The 20,686-nt window shown below is 42.5% G+C and overlaps 1 protein-coding gene across 1 annotated transcript; it reads right to left on the reverse strand.

The window, feature by feature from the left end:
* Positions 1–11,900: 11,900 nt before the first annotated feature.
* On the reverse strand, positions 11,901–17,193 carry tank (TRAF family member-associated NFKB activator). The gene is made up of 8 exons (XM_047046059.1): positions 16,998–17,193; positions 16,005–16,146; positions 15,521–15,626; positions 15,265–15,350; positions 14,097–14,161; positions 13,895–14,013; positions 12,805–13,292; positions 11,901–12,350 (listed from the first exon to the last, which is right to left on the reverse strand). Exons 2-8 carry the CDS (start codon positions 16,101–16,103, stop codon positions 12,189–12,191), a joined length of 1,125 nt encoding a protein of 374 aa, XP_046902015.1. The 5' UTR covers positions 16,104–16,146; positions 16,998–17,193; the 3' UTR covers positions 11,901–12,188.
* Between the last annotated feature and the right edge of the window lie 3,493 nt (positions 17,194–20,686).

Consider the following 20,686-nt stretch of genomic DNA (forward strand, 5'->3'; position numbering starts at 1 on the left):
TTGGAAATAACTGAAGCAGGACACGATCACTCGCTCCACAAGATGGGTGAGTGAACATTTGAGAGTGAAAGCACTGGAAGCATCTTCAATATGTTTAGCACAGCTTCACAGCAGCGTAATATCACCGGTTTATGGTCATATATATTTCAGGAGCCCACCACCAAAGCAACGTTAACAATAAAAGTGCTCACGCAAGTGCCAAGCATGCTATATATACAATGCAGTAGTTAACATTTGTAATAATGATGAACTGAGTAAAAAAAAATTGGTAGCTACAGAGGTTCTTCTTAGTACATTGGTTGACTGTCTGAAAAAAAAAGAGTTAAGCAATACAAGCAGAAAACCAGTGTCCTTGCCACTCAGCTATGAAAGGTAGCCCTAAGCCAATTTCTGTGTGCTGTATGCTGCGCCTTTCTCCTCCTCCCCATGGCAGGGAGAAATGGAATTGCCTCTCACATTCAAAGACAGCTCTGTGAAGGTGATAATAGAGCTACTCCCTGCTGTCTGCAGGGAGGAAATAGGAAAGTGGCATATGGGGCCAGGAACCGAACGGAGAGGAGAACAGACCAGGCAAGGGAAGCAGCCACAGGAAAGGTTAATGATCAGTTCTCAATTCAGGAGGGAGGAACTGTTCTACCACGAAGAGGAAGAGAAATGTGACATGATTTACGTCTCAGTGACTTGACGTCCACCTCGCCACCAAACAAACACTGCTAAAAACACATCTTCATGCCGCTCTTCTACAACCAAGCTAAAACAGAGACGACCAATGAAAAAAGGCCATCTCAAATTCGACGGGTAAACCAAGTGTTCCAAAGGGTCAGCCGACCACACAGCCACTAATCACGTAACCATGTCAAAAGTAAACACAGCCGTCCTGCAACACAAAGGCCTCCAGTATACAAGCAGGCAGACAGAGGTTTGACAGAAGCTCTGCACAGACTGACCAGACTCTCAGGTGGAATGGAGGACAAAGATGAGGAAGGAGGCCATACCTGGGATGAGGGTGACCTTCCCTGCCTTAGCAGCATGCTCCGACCAGACTGCAGCCCTGGGCTGGGTGTTAATCTGGACTCCAGACAGCGGTCCTGCCAGGCTCAGGGGCTCTGACACCAGCCCGCCCACCCCTCAGGCCTGCAGCAGCTTCGAGAGATGCCACCCTCCAAATGACCAGGCACCTGCATCCAACTGGGGATAAATTAGACAGAGGGGTGCGTGGGATCAAAGGGTGTGAAGAAGAAAAATAAAACAAAGGGACACCGAGAATTGAAAAGAGGAAACTGAGTGCTGTGTGTATGATGGGAGGCGTGTTAACATTAAGAGGGGTGTACATTAGCGGAGAGAGAACTTGCTTTCAATGTTTCACCCTGTTACCACACACCTTGGCTGAGACAGTTGGTACCCTTTCAGCACATGTGGCAGGATACCCACCCTTTAAGTATCAATTAAATCACTGGTGAGACTAAGGAATCCATCATGAAACAATTTACACTGTGTTGCAGAGCTGCTAAACCTTTGTTCACATTCATCTCAAGCTTTTTCTCCTACTTCAGAAGTATTTGGCGAAGAGGATGACAACTGTTGAAGGGAGAAAGCTTCGGAATAATAACAGATTTTTCTAGTTACGATTTATATCTGTCTCTTGAGGATCATGGTTCACACAAGATCAAACTGGAACAGCACACACCCACACACAAACACGTATATCCTGGATGTGATACTCCACACAGTCTTGTTACAATAATGAAAGAGTCACATATGAAGCGGCTGCCGTGTAACAGAGCTCTAGCGACAGCAGGATAGCCAGAAACATCACAGAAGACGGGTTTTTCTGAATCTGACGGGGAGATCATTTGGACATGACAAGATAACACTTAGACACGGAGGTGACATGACAGTGTGTTGGGAGGCAGATGGATCGATACTGAGCTGGGGTTAGGGGGTTCTCTAGGGCTGTCTGCCCGTGCCATCTTTCCCCACCAGCTAAGGACAATACTGGTTTCAAGTAGTCCTGATTATGTATTTAATTGATATATCTCGCCTCATTTTAGCAAGGATGCCAGAAGCAATAATTACGTTTCCATAATCCAAAGCCGGTTTTGATGGGTTGGTACGGTAATTACTAAAATTGCATAATATTAGTGTATATACGCCCATGCAGCATAAAAAAACATCAGTGATGATGTGATGTGAAGGGAATATAGTGTAATGAGTCTAAAGCAAGGTAAGTGGCATGGCCTTGTTATTGCTGCTGTCAGTTGTCGAGCATTTAGAATGACTGGCAGGCAGGAGACAGGCAGGGATATTTCACAAAACACAGAAAATTATCATTCTGAGGTGCAAATGAAATCCATGGTAATATGTTACCGTGGATTATTAGATTCACTGCTGTGTCTCATGTTGATTTAATCATGTTATGTGTATGTGTTGGGCAAATGTCAACTATTTACTACTTTCTTCGCAGTGCATGTAATTTACACATTATTATCACAAGGTTAAGGTTATGTGAAAGATGGGGATTGGGGTCATAAACATCCCAATTCTAAATGAAAAGGTTCATATACTGCATTCAATGTAAAAGGTAAAATAATAATTACAAAACTGAATTTTGGTGCACTGACTATCAAGCTGAAAACATACATCCAAAATGTATTCAAAGGATTTAGGGCTTGGTTCAATATTAGAGAATTCCACATTGAACTTGGATGTAGGATTGTGTTAGAACAGCAACATGTCCCTTGACTATTCTAGAAAACTCTCCCATGTCTTCACTGATCTCCATCATCTATTCCTTCCCACCTAAATCTATAGGCCTAAATAAAAAATCTAATATTTTTTTCAAATATTCACCAGTGTGTTTCTCTCCGGGCTTGTTTGGGAGTGTGCTTTAATAATGCAGAGACAGGACACAGGGTCCTCCCTCTTCAGGTCTCCACAGACACGACAGAGGGAGTCGTTCTGATCTTGCTTCGCCGCCATCCATCTAGATGACATCACCGTCACTTGCACCAGGCTTACGAGACTAGACAGTACAGTAGTGGCCCGGTAACTTGAACCAACTCCAAACCTCGCCAGTTACTACTTGCTTGCAGATCAATCTATTGGCCATCTGTTGATTCCCCCAAACTGTGGTCTGACTGCCAGTTCTAAATGGAACATGTTCCGTATCTGTGTATCGTCCAACACAGCAGCTAGGAGGTCTGTGAGAGAGGGCCTCGTCCATGCTGCGTGTTCTTCATGTGTTTCCGTGGTGTAATAATGGAATGAACACTGGGAGAGGCAGCATAGGAGCTTCAAGACAACAACAAGCTCATCTCCACGCAACGGCAGCCCGGGGCCCCTAGCCCACGACTGAGGCACAGGGAGCACTTTGTAGGTTGTTGTCACAGGTACAGCGGGGGAGAAAGACGCCCTGCTCTTCCCAAGGTAGCAGAGGTGTGAACAGCATGTGCAGCCAATTTGCTTTGAGCGGAATTAAAACGAAAGAAAAACAAAACCTGAATATGTTTTGCATCATCTACATCTGTCAGTTAGACTGTGGGTGTTTCCAACATTTTGGGACCCGAGTAGTTCTGTATTTTTACATACACACCCAAACGGCAATACTTCAGCTATCATTCATTTTCATTTGAAAAGTAATCATTTCAACTGGTACATCTGACAGCAATACTTAAACTACAACAAATGATCAGATTGGGGGTATAAATATATTAAACTATTGCAAGTACACCTACCAGTTGAAAAGATTACTTTTCAAATATGTATGTGTACCTCCCCCTGGCAGTTTATAAACAGTATATTTATATGTTTACATATACAATAGTCCTATATTTTAGTTTTTGCTTTTCTTGAGTATATATATAGAGAAAAAAAAGTTCAATCAAATCACAGACAAAGACAGAGTGTGAATATTGGCACAGGAGGGACCTATCCTGGGGGAATTGGCGGGGCTAACAGCAAAAAGAAGCATTACATATGGTGTGCCATTTTCACAGCTTCCACAAAGGGAAAGTACAGAGTGCTATCTCTCACTATCTAAGACCGATAAACAATGAACAAAATGTGCTAGAGATTAAAGTTGTGAGAGAGACTACGTGTAAACGAGCAAATGATGCAGAACAGACAAGCATAGAGAGGATACTGGTGAACCCACAGCAGGTATTCAATAGAGAGGTTCAAACACTAGATTGAACATGAGAGCAAAGAGACTGGGCATTGATGAAGCCATCCTCCCACTTATGCAATGAGGTGTCAGTCAGAGAACTGGTCTGCCAGAATGACTTTCAATTCTACCCAGGCCAGATGGTTTCCTAACACTGAATAAATAAATGAGTTTGGTTTGTAGACCTCTCCAACAGAGTTCACGCTCCTCCACGACACTCAGGACAACCGGACGGTCATCCGAAGAGCAGGAAAGCTATGATCTGGTAACCCTGAGCGAACACAACATGTGTTAGAGAGACCGAACAGGGTTTTCAAGGCTCCTCTGACTCTTGGAGTTGACTAACATGTTCACAGTATCTAAAGCTGTTATGTTGACAGAGTGCTAAGACAGGGCCTTTGTCATCATAACTGTACACAACTCACACCTAAAAGTGTTATCCACCATGTTCTCCTCTTCTACAATTTGTTAACATCATTAGATAGATCACTTCACCTTTTCCAGAGTGTGAACTGGTATCAATTATTTAGCTGTCTTTCAATTATTATATATTGTTAAAATACCTGCTAATGAATTGTGAAGCCATGTGTTATGGTGTGATTGTGGTCTAGCTATGGGTAATACATGGTTGGGCATTAATAGTGGTATGCAAGCACCTTTTTCAATTACATCTACGGGTGTGTGTGTGTTTCCTTCGTTCATTAAGCATGTGGCTGGTGTGTGAGTGTCCACCTCACACATACACTGAGGTGTTTCTGAGGGGGCCGTGTGCCCCCTCGTGCCCCCATGCAAGGCCACCTCTCCCTGTAAAAGGACTCTGTGGAAAACAAAAGAGAGGCCCACTGTGATTTTCACCAGGGGCTTGAAAATTCACACCTGTGTAAGGTGTTGTTCAGGAGACTGATAAACATGTGTGAATCTGAAGGGCTGGACTGGAATGAGCACCTTATCCAAAGGAGAACTGACGTTTAAATGAGTAAATCAAGACATACATTTATTTATATATATATATATATATATATATGAAAGATAGAGAAAAGGAAATACTTTTTTGTTCATATTAAACAAACAAAAACAAGGCGAAAAAAATCCCAGAGCAGGGTATCTTAGATACCACAGCCGTGTGTCTAATTGAAGCTGCACGTGGCCATATGGACATGTGCGAAAATAGAATGTCCAAGAACTACATAAGGATTATGTGGCGCTTGAAAAAAAAAATACAGCTTTTCCAATATTATCTGTCTGATAGTCAATGGCCAAACCTTGTCAACAGGAGACAGAATTATAATGACAGTTGATACAAAGATACTTTGGCAGAATAATTGAGCCGAATCCTTTTCAAAAAAGGGAAAAATACAGAAAGCTGAAATGGTCTGGACAAATGACTTTCAGTGCTGTCTCTGTCCAAACTGAATTCACAGGCCGGGATAACAACAGATCATAGGCTGAAAAACAAAGTGCATGTGAGCCGCTCCGCCTCTCCTTGCGTCGGTGATGTTCAAGAGGCAGTCTGTTATTTGAGGTGTTAATTGGCAAATTCAGTACAAGTCAAGAGCGTGTTCCCTGTCGTCCTCGACCGGTATGGGTAGGTCATTAAACCGAGAATGGATTCTTTAATGCTGCCTTAACCCTTGCGATGCGAGCTATCGTTTTATTCCACTAACCCCCCTCACGGGTCCTCTCCACCCCCATGTGTTATGAAGAAAAACAACCATCATCCACGCTACAGACAATCACTGCAGTACTATAAAGGGCATTTTCTGTAGGCCACTATTTCAAGTACTTACTTAGAAGTAAGTATCTGAAGGACACCATGTTCTGCCACGAGGCCAGGGATATTTTTCTAATCCACAAATATTATAACCATGGGATTTTTTTTCACCAACTAGTGCAACACAAAAAATGATCTCATTGTTCTTAACATCCAAAATACCAACGTCTGCCATCGTGCAATGTATACAACAGCGCATTCAAATCCTAGGACAGGGGGAGCAGACAGGTTGATTTCCACAAACAATGGTATCATCATAATTACACTGATCACTGGTGCCGCTAACCGTGTAGCATCCAGCCTCCACTTCCCCTGAAATTGGATCATTCCTCTGGGGTTCTGGGTGCGATCTCACCACTGCCTCTGTCATCACTTGCTGTGACTGCCAAATCTCTGCTCCAGAAACCAGGGCTTTCGAACCAGCATGGAAACAAACACCACGGCGCAGGGCCGATCAGAGAGTTTCCGAAAGGCAGCCATGGCTTCAACACATTTAATCTAACACGAGTCAATCTTACTGCTTGCGTACACAAAGAGCACGATCAGCTCAGCACATGGCACGAAAACTGTGAGGTGAGACACTTGGTTCCCTAAGCCGTAGACTTGGCATTCCCCAGTGCCATTGTGACCAGCGCAGGGACAACTGAATATGTTCGTCTCACGAGTTGTTAATTGTCTGAATGACACTGATGTTGAAGGGATATTGTGGTCAGGTGGCCTGATGACAAAGACCACGCAAGCCTTGACTGACAACACATATTCTAAAGCTATATTATCATGTTTGACATCGATTATAACATTGAACACAACACATGTTTAATATCTGTGTGCCAATGCAAAGTTGTCTTGTAACACAACATTGTTTTGCTGTTTTAATAAGTTGCATATATCAGTCATTGATGAAGTTGCCCCACTTCAATGACGTGGCCCATTATTCTGCTACAATAATGATTGGAATGTTATTTAATACTAAAAAAAGATATATAAACATTGAGGGGAAAAGCTATAAATGAAATGTCAATTAATTAGGCTTCTCCAAATGTTGGTGTGTAATTACAAGAAAGACCTGACAAAACTTCCTGTTAATTAACACTACATATTAATTCTAGACTTTGACTTCCTGTTCAGCAGTAACTAACTTTCTGTTTTCCACTCTGTGCTCTACAGAGAGATCAGAATCAAGTTATGTGTTTGGGATTATCAAGAGGATCATGCATAGTTCATTTTCACAGGAGGGCCAGTTTTCACCATCTTGCAGCACTGATGAGTGGTTGTGAAAGGTTAAGGATTGGACCTGTTTACAGCCGCTGTAACCACGCAATTATGCACAATGTGTTCAGAACAACAGGGTAATGACAGCAACAGCATGACCTCTAATCACATGTTGCTGGACAGTATATTACACGGATCTTGACCTACTCAGTCCTATGACTAAGGACCATAGACAGAGCACACACTGCTGTGCCATGTTAAAGGTAGGCAGCACTTAGCCACAGTTTAAATGCAGATCATCCAGTTTGAGCACTAGGTTCAGTAGTTTGATGATTGTAAGGTGTTTGTGCTGTGATTGGGTGGCTTCCTTCACAACCTGGGTTCACCTCAAATGCAAGGGCTGAGCTTTAGGTACTGTCTTAACAGCATACTGCCTTAATATCTAGCTTATTTTAAGCCTGGCAAGTATATTTGTATGTATATTTAAGTGAATTATTATTATTTCTTTTTTTTAAGCTCTATATATCTGATGCAATTTTTTTGCTATAGTACCACGTAAATAAATTAAATGTGCTGACAGTGAATGTCCACAGATTTATTTTACAAAGGTGTTTTAAAATATTACACATATTTAAAATATGTATTTATTTTTGCAATACATACAATATCTATACATTGCAAATACATTTAGTAAAAATGTATTATTTATATAACTAGGGCACGGTGCCCGTGATGCAGTCGGTGATTAAGATGTCAGTGAAACACACAAATGACTTGAACTATAGATAGTGCACAGTGCCTGTGATGCAGCTTCTCAGTGGTTTTGGTACCTATATTTCTCAGATCATAATTGAAATTCTCTGTCATCTCTACCTGTTAAACTTGTTAAACCTCCACATCTATTCTAGTGAAAATTTTCAATGCAGTGGGAGCCTCCATTCATGTAAATGATTATGTAGCTTTCATTAGTCTGCTGTTTCCTACGTTATGAATTGCTTTTGTTTTGTTGATCAAAATGTACTATAATGATTCTCTGTTAAATTGTGTTACCACCACAAACGTCTAAACATTGAGCTCATAACAGAAGTCATAACATTCACAATGGTTGAGGCAATTCACTGATCTATATTGAAAGTATATCCACTTCATATTGTCATTCTGTTAGCTTGCCAGGCCTTTTGAAAGCAGCTGATTATCGGTTGTAAAGGCAAATTCGCTTCCAAATAACAGAACAGAATTGCCCTATTTTCCTTACTACGCTTAGTTTTATTTAATTGTGAATGCCTTTGTTAATCACATTAGTTTAATCGTGATACTGCACTCCATTTGATTATAAAAAGGACACCTGCAAAATATGAACTTTTTAGAGTGCCTGGTCCTCGAGATGTCAAACCAGACTCGCTGCAGACCAGAGGACCAATCAGAGTGAAGGGGCTGTGACACAAAGAGAGCAAGCCAAGCTGGCGGTAAATTATTTTGTCATTATGTTTATTATTTGATGTTGAAATGCTCATCCAAATAACGTCAATCGCGGCACTGCACTCTGTTGGTTTATACAGAGGACACATGCAGAATATGAACTTTGCATAGTGCCCGGTTCTTGAGTTGATCATGGGAAACTAAACCCATTCTGATTTGTACACACACACACAGACACACACAGAGAGTCCTGCCATTATTAGAGAGATGTGTACCATTCAACATTCCTTTTGAAATCTTTGTAGAGTATGTGAGTATGAAGGCCATATAGACCCACCCCAAAGTCTATGAGCACCTTCAGATCATTCAAACTTATTCATACATGTCAAGAAGTGCTGCCAGTGAGAATATAGCCCCCTCCTCTCTCTCCTTCTCTCTCTCCTTCTCTCTCTCCTTCTCTCTCCTTCTCTCTCTCCTTCTCTCTCTCCTTCTCTCTCCTCTTCTCTCTTCTCCTCTCTCTCCTTCTCTCTCCTTGTCTCTCCTTGTCTCTCTCCTTCTCTCTCTCCTTCTCTCTCCTTGTCTCTCTCCTTCTCTCTCCTTGTCTCTCTCCTTCTCTCTCCTTGTCTCTCTCTCCTTCTCTCTCTCCTTCTCTCTCCTTGTCTCTTTCTCTCTCTCTCTCTCCTTCTCTCTCCTTGTCTCTCTCTCCTTCTCTCTCTCTCTCTCTCTCTCTCCTTCTCTCTCCTTCTCTCTCTCCTTCTCTCTCTCCTTCTCTCTCCTTGTCTCTCTCCTTCTCTCTCCTTGTCTCTCTCTCCTTCTCTCTCTCCTTCTCTCTCCTTGTCTCTCTCTCTCTCTCTCCTTCTCTCTCTCCTTGTCTCTCTCTCTCTTCACCATTTGGAATTGACCGTTGTCCCTAGAAGATGATGACTTCCTATTTGTTCCCTTACCTCTCTGCAGCTCAGAGTGGCAGTGTAGCAGCACTGCTTATTAGCATGCAGTAATGATGGGGAGCTGGGCTCCATTGTTCTAACACCTCCCCTCTCCTCCGCACCAAGCTGTCAGCGTTCACCAGGCTAGCGCTGCCTCAAATGCTGCTCTCCACAAATGAGATGGATAATTAGTTGCCCCTCACGAATGCTGCACTGTTCTCACCCCTGATTGCTTTCACCTTTTTGCTCCTGGCAATTTTGACACCTCCTAATCAGCCTGCTGCTTCTCTCCTCTCAATCCATATCCTTCTTCTTTCTTTCTTCTTTTTTTTTTTTATCTCTCAGATGTACCCCACCGAAACATACCTGCTTCCGCTTACAAAACTCACATTGAACAACAAGATGGCCTTTATTACACAAGCTGAGCCACAGGGTTGAAAACAATGTGCTCCTGAGTGTTGAAGTGGAGTTCTTCTCTTACTGTTCACATTACTTTATTAACAAGCGAGTAAACATACAGGAGAGAAACAAGCTAGACCTAGCTGTCAGTGCAGCTTCCCTCTTCCAAATAACAAGCAATGACAACATAATTATGTGCAAGCATCTGTCGATAATTCCAGAGAGGGAACCATGCAGTCTGCACTATGTTCAACTCTTCACAGATTTACAAGAGAGAATCATTAGGGAGATTGCTTATTTGTATTTGCTACATTTTCAGAATAAATTCTCTCCTTGCCTTCCATAATTTTATTTTGTGAGATGAGAGATTCTGTGGTTTATGTTGATCCAAGCATGGCCACATTATGCCTGACACATTGTACTTGATACAAATGTCGGATTCAGCTTTGTAAATACAGAACAAGGACATGTTGTTTCAGCATGCGTCCGTGGTGCAGCTCAGACGATGTGTGTTCCTCTGGTGTTCCTGCCGTAGCTGGTCTTTCTCCACCCTTCCTCGTTCTCTTGACTACCTACAAACTGATCTGACAGCAGGTGATGAGAGGTCACAGTGAATGAAGAACAGTCAGGTTCCTCTTCTCTTATTTCTCTTTCAGCAGTTAATCCTGCAAAGCCATCTTTGTCTTCACCGAAGCCAGTTTGAGAAAAATCACTTTTTAAGTTAAATTTGTCGACCCTTGTAGCTATGGCCTTCTGTCACCGCTGATGCATTCAGTGTTTTGAGATTTGCCGTATACACATAATTTACCGTATACGCATTATTCCCTTTTAATTGAAAACGGCTCACGTATTGCATTGTCGAGGAGCATCAAATGGAAATTCAAAATAGTCTCCTCTTTGCAGTCTTCACACCAGCTCATCTACCCAGCACAAGTGTTACCAACCCATATCCAGGAACTGCAAGGTCCTACTGCCACAGCAACGTGTTGCAATACACATATTTCCCTATTTTCCTAACACATCATCACACTAGATAGTGAGAATTATTGCTATTGTTCTCAAAGTGTGAATAAATATTGTTGAAAGTCAAAAGCTGTTATTTGCTTTTGCAAGAGGTGAAGACGTAAATGTTCAAACATTTTAGATGCTTATTATGCAAGATAAACTCTGTAACAGCATTAAAGACCTATATGATCATTATATTTTTTTCTCAATTGTCAAAGATTAAGAATAAAGGAGTGAGCCACATATCTAAATCCATTCATCCAATTCAAAATTGTCTATTCATCTGTTCACAGAGCAATAGTAGCCATCTAAATATGTAGAAGAAAAGGGTTTGCCAAGGCTAAAAACATTAAACTACAAATAGTAAGATAATGTGTGACTAATTGAACAATGAGCATGTACCTGATGTTATGTGTAGTAACACAGACTTTTAATTAACTTGAAATACCTGCACCAACCTGCTTTCAATGACCATATGGTGTTAGAACTTTTAAAATCAAATTAATTAAGTGGAATGATTTCGCATTCTGTACTAAGTATACCATGCAGCTGCTCCAAATTACATTAACAAATTTAACCCATTAGTTGTGGATTGTTATGGAGTTATTACTTCAAGGTCCACTGACTGAAATTTCACTAAACAACATATGCTGAATATTCTGAATATTGCCAAAAAACTAATGAACTTGAACATCGAACACTGGAATTACGCCTTACTTCTTATAGCGTTGCTGTCGGTTTTCCTACAGTTCAACAGAATACTACGATTGTACAGAAATAAACATTAGTATGAAGACCAAAATAATGAAATATTCAGTTTGGTGTGTGTTTAAAAAAATATGCAGGCCTACTTAAACCTACCTTGATATTAAGTTAAAATATGATTCTGTTTATTAAGTAAAATGTATAGATTATTTAACACTCTTAAAGCCTGTGTTTTAGGATTTTCTGAGGACAATGTTACACTGTCTGATCAATTAAACTGCCATAAATTGGAACAGCCTGGTAAGATTAATGATATCTTTATTAAGTACTGTGCCAAAATTATCCTTTACAAAACCAAAAAATTATAGCTGTCAAATGTACAGTACCATTCAACTTCTCCTTTTTTTTGTTCAACATTTAATTAAATAAAAGACTGAGAGCGGATTCAAGTCCCATCGCAACCGTCAGTGTTGGTCCCCCTCCGCCTGGCACGCTCACCCCGCCGTGGGGCAACAGAGACACGAAGAAACCAGGTTCATCCTGGAGGCTTTACTGTTGCATTGTACGTCCAAAGCACCCTCCTCTGCAGTCAGTTCCTTGCTCCCTTATTGAAGTGGGAGTACAGGTGGCTGTTCCACTGCTGGGGCGGCACCACCTCATGGCAGAAGGCACAGTCACTGGAGCTGCTGTGCCCTTCCTCCTCGCTGCCCTGTGGGGCTTCTTCACAGCACAGCACAGGGCTCCAGAGAGGCTGCGAGGACAGAGGCACACACACCACAACCCTGGATTATTCATGACCTTATCTTTCACTTGCACTCGCCTACTTGGGACTGTGTATGTGGCTTGGATTGGGATGGTGAATTACATGCTACCCAGGGGAATACAAGCAAAGTTGTGTCCCACTTGAGGCCACTGCCCTAACATATCTGACTGCCCTGCTCTCTTGTAATGTTGCATATTCATGTTGACGAGCGTATGGGATATCTCAGAGTATAATGTGTGAGGTCATCCTAACTAAAACTTGAGGACAATGTTCAACATCTCACCAACAATAATATTTAAAGAGAAGATTTGACAGAAATGTGATAGACCAAAATGAATGTTAATTTTCCTTATGCTTTAACTCTCTCTCTCAATTATCCCAGAACTGCACTTGAGAATATGCCTGTTCACCTGCCCAAATGAGCATTCCCTGTGCATCTCACCTGTTGGGGTCCCCGCACACTCTCCCGCAGGCGAGCGTGGGAGTGTGACGGGGAGCGGGGGGCGGAGGAAGACGTGGGGAAGGAGAACTGGGCGCTGAGCTCGCCAGACATCTCTTCGTCCAGCGCTGTGGCGATGCTGCCGACGGCGGGCAGCTTCCCTGGCGGCCGCCCCAGGTGAGCCAGCCCCAGGTGAGCCAGCCCCAGGTGAGCCAGCCCCAGGTGAGCCAGCCCCAGGTGAGCCACCTGTCTGTCTGGAGTGCTGTTCAGAAACTCGTATTCACTGTCTGTGGAAGGAGGGAACTTGACACTGAGCTTGGTGAGGGACTCGTCCAGGTCCCTATCCTCCGGGGGATCCAGGGGGACCAGGGGGGCCAGGGGGACGCGCGGTGGCTGGGGGGCCAACCCTCGGGGCAGGCCTGAGGGTGCCGAGCTCCCCCCCCCCTCCACAGTCCCGTCCGTACACTGGATGGGCATGGAGAACTGTTGCTCTGTCCGACGGCAAACACAAACAGTCTCACCATACCTTCACACAACGAGACAAACCCAAATAACGACCTACCTAACCCTAACCTAGCTATTTGACTGACTAATGATCAAGTGACTTCATTGAGAACACAGAGCTGCATGGCATTTGCCTAGAAATGTTCGCCTGGGACATTGTCCTTGACGGAGGTTATTCTCTGTATTTTCTATGGAAAATTGAAAAGACACAGAATGGATGTTTAAAAAACCCACTGTGTCACTCCTGTTCAAAGATCCACATCCCTGCATTAACGTGGAATAATTAAATGTGTTTATCCATTCGGTGTATTTCCACACAGGTGGATGGGCATAGTTCAGGAGGCCAACACGGTAATTATGTCTACTTGTGGTTAAGGTGTTGTTATTGAATTGTGTTCAAGAACAAGTCTAAGACATAATGAATCTAATTGTGTACTGACACATATAAAGTAATTGTGATTGCGAAAAAATACTAATATTTTCTCTTTTGTAATTAAATTAGGGCGGAGACGAGCACTGGATTATGATATTAGAGACTTCCACCCCAAACGCAACAAGGGTCTATTTAGTAAAAAACAAATCACATTACCATTTGTCATATCATTTCCTCTGTAAAATCTTTTAAGGTGATCTTTCTGTCTTCTTGTTAAAGTCTGTATCTGATGGAAATTCCCTTGAAGGGCTTTGAATGCCTCCAGGACATGTTTGCTGCGAGACATAGAAAGAAAAGCAAGAATCAGGGGTTTTAGATCAAATACACAACATGGTGTTGGAGTGAGTGGGCCTCGTACTTGTCCATCCTGCTGTTCACAGGTAACATCTGAGGTGGAGCAACAGCAGGCTCTATATTCACCTCCTGAAAAACAGACACAAACTTTAAATGACAAAAACATCCCTTTAATTGCAACTCTGTACTGATAAAAATATTATATTATATAATATTATAAATATTATAAATATTATATAATATAATATATTATATTTTTTATAAATTATAAAAAATATAATATTATATTACAAATATAACACAAAGAAGATATCACAGAATAGATATAGAAGATATCTGATGTCCTGCATGGCATACTAAAAATCATTGTGGCCTGTGATCTCTTAAAGCAGGGGTGTCGAACTCCGGTCCTCGAGGGCCGCTGTCCTGCATGTTTTAGATGTTTCCCTGCTCCAACACACCTGATTCAATTAAAAGGGTTGTTATAACGACCATTCATTCGAATCAGGTGAGCTGGATCAGGGAAACATCTAAAACATGCAGGACAGCGGCCCTCGAGGACCGGAGTTCGACACCCCTGTCTTAAAGCGTGTTGCTTTGGGTGGAAGGGTGGTTTAAAGGAACCAATGCTGATATTATCCTCTAACCCCATCTACTGGTAAAACACAGTACTGCCGTCTCTATTAGTGCAGTTTTTAGATTCAATTATTAGATGATAGATAAAGTATTTGGACAGACAGCAGAAGTGGCTGACTGAATCTAAACTGTGAAGAGAAGTGGCTCATTTTCACCTCCACCCTTGAAGACATAAGTGAAACAGATTTATCAGTGTTCACAGTCACAAAAGTTCAGTGAGGAATTATGAAGACACTGATGCTGGAAGCTCAAATGACACATTGCGACACTGATAACAGGAACCAGATGAAAGATGTCCTATGCTACGGGAAGTGGAGCTATTGTTCACTGGCATGAACTCTATGAAGAACACAAGAGAATAGAGTTATCTCAGCCACTACGCACAACTAATAGCAAACTATTTGTGGCACTTAAATATATGTGTATGGTGTGTGTGGTGTGTGTGGTGAGTGTGGTGTGTGTGGTGTGTGTGGTGTGTGTGTGTGCATGAGCGCACAAATTACTTTTTAATTATGTGAAATCTAAACGTACTATTATTGTAAATATAATGGTAAACTGTGGATGTGATAGAAGAGTTTGAAATGTGCTAAACATACCGGCGAGAGCAGGCTCCTATGGAACTGTGTGTTGTCAAGGAGATGATTGACAGGCAGTGCAGTTTCTTCCTCACATTTCACCTCTCCTAATTTTCAAATAAACACAGACAAATCCTGACACAATGTTTTTAAACAGGTTTAAGATAGACTCAAGTCATGATTAAAATGAATAAAGACAGAAACTACGATCAACCTTCAAACATATTTGATTTGAAATAGATGATTTTATGGAGAGTCCTTTGTGTTTCCTACTGACCTGCTGATGGGTTAGATGTCAACTGAGCCTCAAGTTTGAAAATCTTTCGCTTCTGTTCCTCGATCTGTTTCAGAAGTTGCTGGATGTATCGTTCGTAACTCTCAGTCTGCAAAAGGAAGATGTTTCTGTTATATGTAATGCAGCCATGTATATTGTATAACTGGTTGTATGTTTATGTGATAGCCATGGCTTACCTACATGGCCAACACTACCCACTAGTGCACAGATCCACAAAAACGATATACAAAATAACACAACCAAATTGTTAGGACAAGAAAACACACGGTGGCGTGTCTTGTGATATCCGTATTTAGAGATCCAACAATAACTAATGATTAATTACTTATGATTAGGAAGTGATAATAAAGACAGCTGCTGTTATTTATTATGGGGGTGAGTGATCACTCTGCTGTGCAGCGCTGTGTGTAGACAGCTTTACAGGCTGACTGATTCCTCTCAGAGGTAGATTCTGTCAATGTCATACCTTCTGCTGAAGTTCCCTTTTGGCGCCGTCTTTCTCGATGGAGGCCTGGCGGTAAGCTTCAAAGGCTTTGTTGAGCTGCTCTCCAATGTTCCTCTCCATCCCGCGAGCTCCACGGTCATCACGGACACGGCAGGCATGAGCTCTTGGTCCGCACATCACAAACAGGGCCACAAGGTTCACAAAACGCATTGCAGCAGTTCAGCACAAATTTATTACGGGCTGTTGAGGGCATGGATTGAGTTTAAAGTTGCTTGAATTTCATCATGAAATATAAACCTTCATATAATGTTATTGTTAATGTACATTTTTGGGTCCAGCATAAGGCAATGATATACATCATCTTCGAAATGGGGTCAGTATGTAAATATGGGGTTTCAAAAAACGCTCAAAATAGCACTTGCCTTTTTAAAAAATATATATGTTTTCTTCTATTGACTGAATTAACTCTGCCTGCTATTTATGGGTCAACAACTGACCAGTGTACTAAATTTAACAATACATACATCACACAGTACACAGTCGGATCCATTCTGAATATCAGAAAATATCATGAAAGTCAATGTAACGTCTCTAAGAGTAGTTGGTTAGTTCAGCTCAACCAAAGAAGTTTGACATGTCATGGAAATTTAGTTTTGCATTAATTTGAGACCTACCACACACAGGTTAAACAACATTTTTAAACGATTTCACTTATTGGTCATCAGTTATTAACAGACAGCATAAGAAACGTCCATGGAGTACGTCAACTAGCTAAGTCAGTTCAAGATAAGGTTATGTTGTTAAGTTATTGCAACATTTGTGTTCAAGTATACACTGGCGAATATAACGAGTCACAATTGTCTCCAACACAGTTCCGTATTTTGTATCGAAAAGTATGTGTTTGTAAAGTTGTTATAAACGTTATTTAGCGTTGATTGTTTTCGAACCTTTTTAGTATGGGTAAAGACTCGACGCGCAGCTATCATGACTTCGCCTACAATGGTAGAAACTTACCTTCATTAGAAATATTTCACAATATTGTTTTGCCACCTCGATACCTTCTTGTTCTTCATGTGGCCTACAAATAATATGAAGTTCGGAAGAGGATATGGTGTATGTCTACAAATGTACATTTTACATAGTTTACTTTGCGCTGGGAACTTCCCTCGGGGAATCCCCAGCGCTGTAGACTTCCGCCTTGCTGGATCCTGACCAATGAACGACTAGATACGGAGTTGGAGCTGGTGGTTGAGGGGTTTTCTTTCTACATGCACGTCTGTCCTGTGGCGCACGAGTTCTGATTGAACCATAGTTAACACCCGGGGAGTGTTCGTGTTCATTTAACTCTTTTGTTTACCCGCTCACGATTTAGTTGCGTCATAGCGACGGTTCACTTCTAAATGTGCCAAATGTAATAATTAGTAGTAATCAGTTGTCAATGCAGATCACAACATTTATTTTTCAACATGTTCACAAATTTTGGGGACGTGCAAGTATGTTTTGCATTGGTGGTTCATTAATTCAAAGGATATTGGCAGTGGGTGGTTGTGTGAAGCTTTGGGTGTGCAGAACAGGATAATGTCTCTTTATATCTATTATTTACAGACTCCAGACATTTTATACAATAGTCATGTGTTTGTTCACACGAGTGCATGGAAATGAATGTATTAATGAATTAGGTCTGTGTTGCCATAGTGCTGTCCTATGTCTGTGTGACCCTTAATATCTATAAATCTCTAAAGCACATCCCATTCAGATGTTCTGTTGCATGTGTGCAGTGATCTCTAAAGCACATCCCATTCAGATGTTCTGCTGCATGTGCAGTGATCTCTAAAGCACATCCCATTCACATGTTCTGCTGCATGTGCAGTGATCTCTAAAGCACATCCCATTCAGATGTTCTGCTGCATGTGCAGTGATCTCTAAAGCACATCCCATTCAGATGTTCTGCTGCATGTGCAGTGATCTCTAAAGCACATCCCATTCAGATGTTCTGTTGCATGTGCAGTGATCTCTAAAGCACATCCCATTCAGATGTTCTGTTGCATGTGCAGTGATCTCTAAAGCACATCCCATTCAGATGTTCTGCTGCATGTGCAGTGATCTCTAAAGCACATCCCATTCAGATGTTCTGTTGCATGTGCAGTGATCTCTAAAGCACATCCCATTCAGATGTTCTGCTGCGTGTGCACTGTGTTCTTGGGGCAGAGGGACTTGGCTGGCTGTGCTTTGCAGCAGTGACCAACAGGTGGCAGCTGGGAGCTCACCAATAGTTCAGTTTCATTCACACACTTGGTTTAGATTGGTTTATTTGATTTCTCAAATAAACCTGATTTGAGATCAGCAAGTAAAACTGGAAAGAATGCATGTGAAAGTAGAAACACACAAGACCCCGATGCAATTCTAAAGCAAAAGTGATATAAATAAAACAAAACAATGTGGAGATCACATTATTGTGGAGAGGGATCTACAAAATGGTGCTGACGAGGTGTCCGGTGAGCTGTGTGTGTCTGGTCTGCATGTTTTACAGTAACAGCAGCCTCATGGACATGTGAAGATGTCTTCTGGAATACCTCCCATTCTGGACTGGGAGGGGATCTGTCTCGGCTGTGAGAGTGTAGGTGTGTGTGAGTGAGTGTAGGTGTGTGTGAGTGAGTGTAGGTGTGTGTGTGTGAGTGTAGGTGTGTGTGAGTGAGTGTAGGTGTGTGTGAGTGAGTGTAGGTGTGTGTGAGTGAGTGTAGGTGTGTGTGTGTGTGTGTAGGTGTGTGTGAGTGAGTGTAGGTGTGTGTGAGTGAGTGTAGGTGTGTGTGTGTGTGTGTCGGGCGGGGGGTTCTGGAACTCTGATTGACACATTCATGTCTTACCACTAAGGAAGAGCAGAGAGCAGGAGCTGGGCAAGGCTGTTCAGTCATCTATGTGGTAATCACTTTCAAACAACAATATGGCCTGCACTGCAACAGACGAAAAAAAAGCAATTTACGAAAAACATTCAACTCCTTTTAAAAACTTGGCTGCAGACAAAGGAGGTGGGGGGGGGGGGGGGTGACACAAAGACCAGGCTTGGTCACGCAGCAAGGGAAGTACTGACAAACCAATTTGCAAAAGCCGTACTAGCCAAGAATTTGCCTAAGTGAATAGGATAACTGGATAATCTGAGTCCTGTCTCCTGCGCCCTCAGCCTGAATGGTGAGACTCAGAGACAGCCTGTATTAGGCTGCTGCAGGGTCTTTGTGTGGCCATGCTGAAGCTGTGGGGCTCCCCAGACCTGGCTCCTCTTGCCTGGGGGACCCCCCTCCTGCAGGCTCCCTCACCCCGCCCCTCCTCTCCTCATGGGGCACTCCAGACCCAACCTCTTCACCCGGTCTGGATGACTTATGCCTCCAGATAGCCCCGCAAACAACCTCAGTTTAGATGAAACCCAAAGGAAGCTCCCTCACTTCAAGGGACAGCGAGGTCATCAGAAGGGTTAGTCTTACATCAGTTTTTAACAACCCCAAGATATATTGCAACACAGACCCTAATGGATTGGCTGAGAGAAAATATGTTTCAGATGTTGGCGCAGTGGTGAGCAATGAGGAGATAACAGTGTTAGAATGTGGATATGAATCATTACAAGCGTAGAGTTACATAACTCACATTCCACTGTGATCACACCATCCTCTTGTGCACTTATAACATGTCAAACATCTTGAGAATCACGTTTGTTGCTTCCTGAATATCACGATTTTACTTAAATCAATGAAATGCTTGGAATTTACAAATGAACCAGATGGAAATGTGTACGGTCTTGCATTGTGGGAAGGAAATGACAATCGTCAGCCAGAAGCCTGCTCACCTCAACCTAGCTCTGTGAGTTTGGGCTGACCTCTCTGACGGTCCTGCTGAGCGCGTCTGGAGAGACACAGAGATACACTCAGTCAGTGATATGAACAGGGAGAGAGACTGAAACAGAACACTGTGTTCCCTCTAATCTGACAGACGGCCATTGTTTGATGTGCCTCAAACTCAGACTGTGTTGCTGACTGCTGACAGCGGGGCTGCTGTGGACTGTCTGTCTGTTTACCTGGTAGCTGGCTCTCTACGACCCTATACCACACTCTGTCTGTCTGTCTGTCTGCCTGTTAGCTGGCTCTCTACGACCCTATACCACACTGGGAGTGGTAGGAATCACACAAAGAGGATGTCAAAAAGAAGTGTTCTTTAGTTCGGTCTCCAAAAATACAAAAACAAGAAAGCTTCACAGGGAATATACAACAAAAATATGAATGCTCTAGGCCAACCTTAAAACAAGGGCAAACAAACGATATGCTCCGGGATACTCCACTAACAATCCAGCCAACATGACAGTCACAGGAGTTCTGCAAATCAATCTGGCAAAGAGAAGAGGAAATGGAAAGACCAACAGCAACAGGTGACAATTATTACAGTAACGGGGTGACATGATCAGATCACACAGAGGGGGAGGGGAGGGGGGGAGAGGAAGGGGGAGGGGGAGAGGAAGGGGGAGAGGAAGGGGGAGGGGGAGAGGAAGGGGGGCCGATTAGCCTGGAGTCATAACACTCAGGGCTTAACAACTGCCTGTATGACAAAATACTGCAAAGTATTTGTGCCCCTCTGAAAAATATTCGACGACTTTGGTGGGGGTGGGGGGGGGGGGACAACTACATTATTATGATTTTCTGTTTGTGTCTGTGTTTAATTCT

This window comes from Hypomesus transpacificus, chromosome 23 (genome assembly GCF_021917145.1).
Source record: "Hypomesus transpacificus isolate Combined female chromosome 23, fHypTra1, whole genome shotgun sequence".
NCBI lineage: Eukaryota > Metazoa > Chordata > Actinopteri > Osmeriformes > Osmeridae > Hypomesus > Hypomesus transpacificus.

Coding starts and splice junctions, on each gene's coding strand:
- tank (XM_047046059.1), bottom strand. CDS start 16,103: ATGGAGAGGAACATTGGAGAGCAGCTCAACAAAGCCTTTGAAGCTTAC. Junction 15,627..16,004: donor AAAGGGAACTTCAGCAGAAG/GTATGACATTGA, acceptor TTCCTTTTGCAG/ACTGAGAGTTACGAACGATA. Junction 14,162..15,264: donor ATAGGAGCCTGCTCTCGCCG/GTATGTTTAGCA, acceptor TCTGTTTTTCAG/GAGGTGAATATAGAGCCTGC.